This window comes from Macaca fascicularis, chromosome 1, assembly GCF_037993035.2.
Source record: "Macaca fascicularis isolate 582-1 chromosome 1, T2T-MFA8v1.1".
Lineage (NCBI taxonomy): Eukaryota > Metazoa > Chordata > Mammalia > Primates > Cercopithecidae > Macaca > Macaca fascicularis.
In genome coordinates, this window is record NC_088375.1 from 133,503,190 (window position 1) to 133,513,851 (window position 10,662).

Consider the following 10,662-nt stretch of genomic DNA (forward strand, 5'->3'; position numbering starts at 1 on the left):
AGCTGCCACTGAAAGACTGGTAGGAAAAAAAAGCCATCTACTACTGGGACGAAGCTGATACCTACTTGCTCCCAGGATCTTACAAAGCAAAGGTCTGCTATTGTTGAGTATCCTGCTCCTCCCTTTTGATACCAGGCTGAGGACAGTGGGGACAGGCTGAGAGACAGGGAGAGCTGCAGGATCATTAATACTCACCCTGACACTCAGGTGCACAGGCTTGCCTGACTAGGGATACAACAAGAGAACCGAGTCCTACCCTCCCCACCAAGCCTTGAATAAAGTATAGGGAACAGTAAACTACCAGTGAGAGCACAAAGAGATATGTGCAGAACTTGCTAAAAGCTGAGAGTGGAGCAAGAACCCTGAAAAAATCCTCCAGTACTCCAAATGCAATACTAATCACAAAGTACTAGGAACCACTGAAAAATTTAAAGGCTGTGATTTGTTGAAATCAGCAACAACAAAACACAAAACCCAGCTCAACCCCAGTTCAACTATTGACCAGATAGTTTCAAAACTCCCATATTAATGGCCAGGCAGAAAAATAGGTGTGCCCATTTCCAGACATATACAGTCTCTATTATTCTTCTAAACAATGTCCAGCACTCAATGACAAAATCAAGAAAAAAAAAAGAGACTCATTGTTAAGAGTTACAACAGTCAACAGAACCAGAAATGGCCCAGATATTGGAACTATTAGATAGGACTTTAAAACAAATACAATTAATATGTCAAAGGATGTGGTATAAAATCAGAGAAAATTCATTAACAAATGAAGAATTTCCGCAGATAAAAACTATAAATATAATGGAAATGATAATTTTTTTAAAATTACAATATGGAGTAATAATAGTCATGGGCTTCTGAGCAGACTGGACACAGAAAGAATCAGTTAGGTCAAAAGAAGTTATACAAAGTGCAACACAAAGAGAAAAGGGAGTAGAAACAAACATACAAACTTTCCCAAACCAGTCTGGAAGTATTGAGCATACTAACACATATGTATTTAGAGTCTCGGGAACTGAAAAGAAAAAAAGAAAGGAAAAGCATTTAAAAAGAAAATGTTTGAGAGTTTTCTGAAATTCATAAAAGAAAATAAATTACAGAGCCAAGAAGCTTAATGAATCCCAAGCAAGGAAAAAAACCCTACACACTTCACAAACCACTAAACACCAAAGAGAAAGAAAAAAATCTTAGAAAACCAGAGGGGAAAAAAGAGAAAAATTAAATTAAAAAAATAAAAATACAATTTATAGCATGTTTTTCTTCAGAAACTATTCAAGCCAGAATGCAATGGAGCAACATCTTTAAAGTATTGAAAAATCAAAAAAAAAAAAAAAATACTGTCAACAACCTAAAGTATGACAATAATAGCACACAGAATGGAATTAAAAAATCAAAGTGTATTATTTTAAGGTTCTTATCAGATACATGAAATGATATATTATTTGTGATAATTTAAAGATTAATATTATACATACTAAAGCACCCACTAAGAAAAGCCACCAAAAGAAGGGCAGGAAATCTTCTACCAACACAAAGCAGACGTTCTGCTACCACTGGGGATGGAGCAGGAAAGTTGTTTCCATCCAGGACCATACACATACACAGAGTAGAGTTTGGCTTCACAGGAGGAGTAAAAATGTTGACAAAAATCATACTCCTGAGGTTTAGGCTTACAGAATCTACCAAAGACCGAAGTTTTGGGTCAAAGTCAACAAATACCCCTCTGCCTTCACCATAAACTGGGTACTGAGTAACAAGCAATAGCAGTCTATAGCTTGGGTAGGGGTAAGAGCATAAAGAAAAGAGCTTCTATGGCATAGGCACCATACAGGGACTACTAAAAGCACAAAGTCTAACCAACTGGTGGTCTGACAGACAAGGCATACCTATTTCTGATCATAAATACTATTACCCCAGTATCTACTGTTTTTTACTCATAATGTCCAATATTTGATAAAAAATTTCAAGATACACAAAAAGAGCCAAAAAAAAAAAAAAAAGAAGTCACTGTGGAGAAAGCAGTTAACAGAACCAGACCAAGATACTGACCCAGATACTGGAGCTATCATAAACTGTAATTAATATGCTAAAGGATCGATGGAAAAAGTGGATAAAATATATGAACCAATGGGAAATTTGGTAAAGAAGTGGGAAATACAAAAAATAATCAAATGGAAATGCTAGAAACAAAAAACAAGTTATCAGCAATAAAGAATTCTTCCAATTGGCTTATCACAGACTGGACACAGCTGAGGAAAGAAATCCGTGAACTTGAAGTCAATAAAAATTTTCTGAAAGCAATCATCAGTTCAGTCTTTAAAAACAAGCTTCTGAAGTCAGAGTACCTGGGTTCAAACCCCAGCTCCATATTTACTAGTTCTGTGACCAGTAAGTTGCTTAACTTCTTTGTGCCTCGATTTAGCCATTACTTAAACAGAGTAATAGTATAAAAGTAACATAATTGTTATAATAATTGAGTTAATATATGTGAAACATTTACCACAATGCTTGTCACATTAAAACAACATTAATATTCCTGTTACTACTAATTATTAATAAATTACCTTGATTATTAATTATTAACTCTTATTAATGCTTACAATACCTGGTGTTCCCAAGCACAACCCATACCTCGTAATATTTGGCTAGATGCTAGAGCTTTCATCAGTTGGAAGTGCTACAAACTAAAAGTCAAAAACATTCTTCACACATACAGAAAAAGCATGGTTTTAAATTTTTCTCATAATTTGGAATAATTATATAATTAGAAACTAAGTCAAAGCACTTTATTTACCAACAAGAAAAAGCACAATAATTTTTATAAACCTCTGCCAAATCACTACAAAAGATTTTAGAAATCGTCTTAAACTTTTATCATGAACCTTATTTATTCCACTGAAATAGATATATTAGTTTAAGTGCAGATAGTACTTTAACCATCTCATCTGACATCTAACTCAAAGCAGAATGAGAACTGGTGAATAAATGGAAAAACAGAATAATAAAACTGATACATGAGAACAAGGTAAGGGGCATGTTATTCATGCAATTCTCTTAGATTTAATATTTTAAGATTTGCCCTTGGATAGATTACCGAAAATTACACACTTGAACCACAACATCTATGTAACATGGAAAATAATGATTTAACTTTATTTTGAAGTATGAAAGACTCATGTGAAGAATTTCTGTATACTGTGATAAAACCACTAATAAAGACATTGTCTATGATTTTGTTTTCTGAAATCTTTTCCATGAAAAGACTTATGGCAAAATACTGTTAAAATATGGTTTCAGAAAACTATCTTTCTATTCTGATAAAATGATAGAGTTGTGTTCACTTTATGGAATTTTATAACTAAATTTAAAAGTCAATTTGGGGAGCTAAACTAGACTACATATTTAATAGGTTTAGTTTTTCCTCCCTAGGTATGGTTTCTTAATGTTTTTATTTCTTAATGTAAGTGCTTTATTAGTATATATAGCTTTTATTTGAAATGACTAATCAGTTTTAGAAGGTAGGGCATTCATTCTAAATAAATAAAAGTAAACATTTACGGATTTATTGATCTATATATTACTACCTATTTCACTATATATTCAGTAAAACACTGTCATGGGTTAAATTGTGTTCCTGCCCCCAAATTCATATGTTGAAGTCCTAACCTCTAGTACCTGTGAATGTGACCTTATTAGTAACAGGCTCAATGCAGATATAATTAGTTAATATTAGGTCATTAAGGTAAGCCCTCATCCAGTGTCCTTATAAAAAAGAGAAATTTGGAAGAAGACACATAGATCACCATGCAAAGATAAGGAAGAGATCAGGTGATGCTCCTACAAACCAAAGACTGTCCAAGATTACCAGCAAACCAACTGAAGCTACAGAAAGATCATGGAACAGATTCTTCCTCAGAGCCCTCAGAAGAAATCAACCCTGATGATACTTTGATCTCAGACTTCTAATCTCCAGAACTGTGAGACAATAAATTTCTGTGGTTTAAGCCACCTAGTTTGTGGTGTTTTGTTACACCAGCCTAGCAAACTAATAAACACTCCTTTTTTTTTTTTTTTTTTTTTTTTGAGACGGAGTCTCGCTCTGTCGCCCAGGCTGGAGTGCAGTGGCGCGATCTCGGCTCACTGCAAGCTCCGCCTCTCGGGTTCACGCCATTCTCCCGCCTCAGCCTCCCGAGTAGCTGGGACTACAGGCGCCCACAACCGCGCCCTGCTAATTTTTTGTATTTTTAGTAGAGACGGAGTTTCACCGTGGTCTCGATCTCCTGACCTTGTGATCCGCCCGCCTCGGCCTCCCAAAGTGCTGGGATTACAGGCGTGAGCCACCACGCCCGGCCACACTCCTTTTTTTTTAACAAATTTATTTTATATGCATCCAACATACACCAAACATTGCGGTAATGCAAAAAAAAAAAAAAAAAAAGTAAATTTCTTTTGCATACAATAGCAGTCAAGTTCCTTTTAAAGAGGTGTGCATATAGCACGGCAATTTTAATACTCATCAAAATGAAATTTTATTTAAATTTTAAGTAAACTTAATTAGCATTAAAATATTATTTTTAGTACTTAATAAATTGTGACTACCTGAAAAACTACTCCCTCTTCTGAGATGGAAGAACATTATGTTCTTTTAAAACACTGCAATATGAGATCTTTTCCCTTAAACCTGATACCATGATCTAAAAATCACCTACCTGCAAATACACAAACTCATGGGAAAAACAGTCTACTTTTAGTTCTCTGCTCACCTATCACATTTAAAAATACTGTTTATGAGGGATGTCAATTTTACTGCTCATATTCAATTTTAGAAAATGTTTCTGATTATGAATTATATTTAAACTACATGGCATAAATTTCCTTAAAAAATAAAGGTAGCACAGAGAATACCTAAGGTTATATGACTGAAACACCAAAGTAAACCATGATAAAGTAAAGCTGGTTGTGAAAATCCATGTACTTGTAGACTCCTCTTCAAACACTGCTAGTTTCTCTAAAACGTATTTGCAAACTTTTTTAAATGACTACCTTCTAAAGACATTTTAACATGGAAAACCGACCAGGCGCAGTGGCTCATACCTGTAATCCCAGCACTTTGGGAGGCTGAGGTGGGTGGATCACCTGAGGTCAGGAGTTCAAGACCAGCCTGGCCAACACAGCAAAACTCCCTATCTACTAAAAATAAAAAAAATTAGCCAGGAGTGGTGGCGCACACCTGTACTCCCAGCTACTTCGGAGGCTGAGGCAGGAGGATTGCTTGAACTCAGGGGGCAGAGGCTGCAGTGAGCCAAGATCACGCCAGTGCACTCCAGCCTGGGCAACACAGTAAGACTCCGCCTTAAAAAAAAGAAAAAGAAAACATCTTCGTGTATAAAGGAGAAACCTCAATACATGAATACAGAAGCAAAAACAGCACAAATGTCAATAGAATATATGGCAAAAGACATTTTTGAAAAGAACTTTATTTAGGGTCTATTGGAGGCAAAAACAAAGAAAGGGAGAAAGAGAACCTATAAATTAAGAGCGACTCAAGAGACATATAAGCTAAATACTATGTATGGATCTAGTTTGATTTCTAATCTGTAAAACCAAACATAAAAAGAATTTATGAGACAATGAGGGACTCCTGAATACTCACTAGCTGGATATTAATGAGTCATTAATTTTCATAGGTGATAATGGTTTTCTGTTATGTTAAAGAGGGGGTTGATTTTATCTTTTAGAGAAGCATAATGAAATAGTTATAGGAGAAATTACATCTTGTGTCTGCTTTAAAACACTCCAATAGTGGAACAGGGACAACAGATGAAGTAAGATAGACCATGTATTGATAAATGTTAAGGCTGGGTGATGGGTACATGGGGTACATTAAACTCTCCACTTTTATATATGTTTAAAATAGCCAATGATAAAAAATGGTTTAAAAGGTCTATTGGTAACTAAGCTAACAGTATATTTCTACTGTTTGTTAAACATGTGTTCAAAATTGAAAATAAGGAATGATCCTAATTCAGAAATCCCTTATCAGGTAGTTTCCATGATGTGGAAAGTCAAAGTCATGGAAAAACATTAACTATCAATGTATTATCAGGAAATTAGAAAATTCGTAGAATCTTGACATTAGCAAAGTCAGTAAACTAAATGAGTTACAGTGAAATAACCCACAACTCCACCACATTCCATTATATAGTCCCTTACTTTAAAAAAAAAAAGTCTAAGCAAAATGGAATAATACTTATCTATATTTTTAAGGTAGAAAATAAAATTATAGGAAAGCAAAAGGCACCACCATAAGCTGGTAAGTAATGCTGCCTTTTGAGAAGGAAAAAGTTGATTTTAAAAGACTAAGATATATGAAAATTTTAATAGAAAAACATGTGATTGATAGAACTATTTTTCTTCAGTAAGGAATTACTTTACAAACATCTGCTGTGAAATATTATACTGAAGTAGAACCAAAAAAATGTCTGGTATTGTCTTAAACATTTTTTCAACAAATATTTACTTTATTAACACAAAGACATTAACCTTCAGAGTTACCTGAGTGTCTTCTATGTCTAAGGGAAAAATGGTTGCAACAGCTTTGGTAAGAAACACTACTGAAATTAAATCTGTTAATAATGAAGTAAAAATGTAAGAACATAAAAACACAGAAACTATATTGAGATACTAGAAAAAAAGTGTGATTTTTTTGGACATCAAACTTAGATAATAGGTGCTGTAGGCTCTGCTGCTCACTTGCAAAGTAAAAAACTCTAGGCCTCAATTTTCCACCTCCAGAAGATGATACGTTAGTTTGTCTCTCTCTCTCTCAAGTCCCACTTCCAGAACCTACACTATCTACATATTCTCTTTCTTCCTTAGTAAAAAATCCCTGACTTTCCACAGAATACATGGTTGAGTAGAATAAAGAATACATTTGCAACTAGGCATGACCATGTGATAAAGTTTTAGTGAAAGCGTCGTGTGTTAGCATCCAGATAAATCTTAAAAAAAAAAAAAAAAAAAAAACAATGTGCACACCTTTTACCTCTTCTTCTCTGCATTCCAGACATTATGCTGCCAGGGATGGCTCAAACAGTACCCATCTTGGAAATGAAGTTTTATCTTGCTGAAGCAACCATTAATTTAGGTTTTTGTTTTGTTTTGAGACAGAGTATTACTCTGTTACCCAGGCTGCGGGGCAGTGGCACAATCTCGGCTCACTGCAACCTCTGCCTCCCAGGTTCAGGCAATGTTGGTGTCTCAGCCTCCCATGTATCTGAGATTACAGATGTGCAGAGTTTTTCTGTAACTTGAAAACAAACTTAACCCTAGATGATACAAAACCACATTCTTACACTATGTTACCTTGAGATTAGTCAGTTACTCAACAATAAAATTAGTAAATGAAAAATAAAATACTAGAAGGAAGCGAAAAATCACATACAGAATTTCTACCATATTCCTCCCAATTTCTAAGAGTGACAGAATGTAATGTAATGCTTTGTCATTGCTGTTTTTCCTTAACAGGGGTAGTTACCATTTTTAGTATAGGTAATGTAATTCCATACATTAATCATTCCCTCATTCTTTCATTTAGCAAATACGTATTAAGCATCCACTATGTTCTATGTACTGAAGTGCCTGCATAAGATAGAAAAGATCCGTACGCTGATACAGTTTACATTCTAGTGGGAAGGTGAAAGGTAGCAGATATTTATTGAGGGGGAAAAACATACAACAATTACCTATTCTTCCACTGAAGATACCTACTCATCATCAAAAATATAAATCAACTATAAGTTCTTCCTTTAAAATGAAGGCTCTGAAAAAGAACCAGAACAATTTAACATTTGTTAAAATTAGATCAACTGTTTCTATGAACCTTTATTTGTGAAGTGAGTGTTTTATTCATGTTTTAGTCCTCTATGGGAAAAATGAGTTTTGGAAGAAATTTAATCAAGGAACTGAAAAGCTAATTGAACCTACGGGAACATAGATAATCTTCTGGTCATGTAAAGAAATTATTGATCAGTCAACAAACGGAACTAAAAATTTTGGTGTCTAAATAAAAAACACAGAAAGCCAGATTATTAAAAGGCCAGAGAAATGTCTAAATCTGCCCAAATGTCAATAAAAAGAGATCTGTATTAAAAATTAATATTTAAGAATATTTGGTTGTAGATATGGAGATTAACATAAATGGGCATGAGATGACGGATACGTGCTAAATGATCTAAGTACAGCACACACTGGAGCTAGATTTCAAATCTAGCTAGAAGACATAATACAATGAAAAGCAGTATAAGCTGTACCAGTAAAGAAGAGCAAGTCACCTAAGGGTAAAAGAACAAACAAGTCACCTACAACCGATGTTTTTGTTACGCACTGATGCATAGTGACTTAAAAAATAACGGTTTTAGTAATCTCTCCAATAGATCTCTACAGATCAGAAGAGTTACTATATACTTAACTTTCCATGAAAGGTGGTTTAGGAACTTCAAGTATGAATCTCTTGAATCAGATATTTCACAGAGTGACTTATGCAATGGAAAGCCATAGTGAAACATTTCAATAGAAACTATCTGTAGCAAAATATGCATATATAAGTTATGATACACTCTTGATACAATCAGCACCTATGCCAAAATTATGGCATAATTTAGGAAGAGAAAAATGTAAAATATACTGTAATACATATTTATGATAAAGTGTGATTATTCAAGTACAAGTGCTTTCAACTTCTACAGTATATTAAAGTGTGTTAATATTATGGGATTAAAGAATTAATCTATGATGGGGTATCCTTGAAATAAATACATCTGATTCCCAAAGGATTCAAAATGGTTATTACACATATTAAGATATCATTGTGCCAATATGCCTTTATACACAACTGTTGACTAAACCAATAACCTTCATAATCTGCTGGCTATTGAGTATTTTTTGTAGAGCTGAATTGATGGTTGAATTGAAAGAAGCCCACGCATTACATAAAAGTATACATGTCACAAAACCTGGTGATATTACCTGTCAATGTTTGATCTCAACAGAAGATCAAGGACAGCAATTTTCTCTGAAAATGGGTCTTAAAGAACAGAGACTAAGTCTACTTAACAAATAGAAAACAGGTTCTTTCTAGAGTCCAAGATTTAGTACAGGGAACTCAACAACATCCTGAAGCTTTATGTACAATTCTGAGTATTGGCTTTCTTCAGAGTTTTGAAGGAGTATGGGATCTAAAGACAGAATTAGTACACCTAGGAATGTGACAGTCTCATTGTCAGCAGAACAACTTCATAAGACCTTAAGTTACTCAACAGCAAATACCTGAATAATAGTAACTTCACTGCCATAGACTTACACACTAGATTTTCCTCCTCCTAAGGATGTTTCAAAAACAAAAAGGAAAAACCCTCAAAGGTGCCACCAAAACCCAAGAAATGTTGTTTCTAGAAAACTATATGGGATTTTTACATCGCAGTTAATACTAGAGGAAAATCATGAGACAGTTTCGGCATTAAAGAGAGAAGAGAATGACACATATTTCTCCGGATATCCCTTTATAAAACCTCCCATTCCCAGCCCCAATAACAAACTAAGTAGAACATCTCAAATATACTCTCGGAATCTTAAGGGTGAAATCCAAATGCCACTCCCCCCTGAGAGAGGCAGCAAACAAGTTTCTCCCAATTCCAACAAAGTGGGTAAAGCTAAGGCCTGTAATTAGAAATGAAGGATTCTGTCCGTCTGCTAAAATAAGGAGGGGGCTTGTCAGTCTTGCCTGATGGAACCAGAGGGGAGGGTGACAACAGAGGTTGCACAGGATAGGCCTCAGATCTTACTCAAGAACTGTAGCCCTACCAGATTGGTGCGGGCATGGGAAAACAACTCAGCAGCAGAGGTAGATAATGACGGTAGGACCTGAACCTCCTGGTGAGGAGCTACGTGGCATTAAGCAAACAGTGTTTCGTCTCCCTCACACCCTGTTTCCGCCCAAACCATTTTCCCCTTTGGTTACCAGTTGCTCCAGATGCCGTAGAGTAGTTCCACAAAAGCGAAAGAGAGGTTCAGGCACAGGAAGAAAAACAGGTTCCGGGACGTCTTGTCGGACAGGATAGACCTGGGAATGATACACGTGGAAAAGAGCCGGGAGAGTTAAGGAGGTGCCCGGACCCCGAGGCCGGGTACCCCTTTCAAGTTCCTCCCAGTTCACATGCTCCTTTCCTCACAGCTGGGGGTTGACGGGGAGTTTCCGACGCTCCCTCCCTGGACCTCGGGCCATCCTGAGGTCTGGGCCTTCTCCCTTTCTGCCGGACACCCCCTCCCCGCAAACACAGCACCCCGCACCTAAACCAGCCCGAGATCTTGCCGAACAGATTGAACTTGGGTGGTTTGTATTCATCGTCCTTGATGGACAGGGGCAACATCTTCTCTGCCCGGCGAAGAGCCGGGTCTACTCCCCTCTAGAAGTGGCTCCGTGGAGTGATGAAAGTGATAGTAGTGACGCCTCAAACGGGAATCCCCAGCGCTTGTCCGGGGCCGCGCGCCGCTGCGAGACACAGACAGACACAGACACACACCCGGGAATTCGCTTACTTCCGGCCCGGGCCGCGCAACGCGTCCTGGGACGGGAAAGGAGGGAGGCCAGTCGCGGGC

At 36.5% G+C, this 10,662-nt stretch overlaps 1 protein-coding gene across 6 annotated transcripts in view; it reads right to left on the bottom strand.

Moving 5' to 3' along the window:
* The window catches only part of SLC30A7 (solute carrier family 30 member 7), an 84,783-nt gene extending 74,177 nt beyond the window's left edge, over positions 1-10,606 (bottom strand). For all 6 annotated transcript variants that reach the window (XR_012417186.1, XR_010588519.2, XR_012417194.1 and 3 more), the window contains exons 1-2: positions 10,354-10,606; positions 10,025-10,126 (exon numbers count right to left, since the gene is read on the bottom strand). Coding sequence is in view for 2 of the 6 variants with exons in the window: in XM_015432090.4 (XP_015287576.1) it covers positions 10,025-10,126; positions 10,354-10,433 (182 nt within the window). In the remaining 4 variants the exon portion in view is untranslated. The remainder of the gene's footprint in view (positions 1-10,024; positions 10,127-10,353) is intronic.
* Between the last annotated feature and the right edge of the window lie 56 nt (positions 10,607-10,662).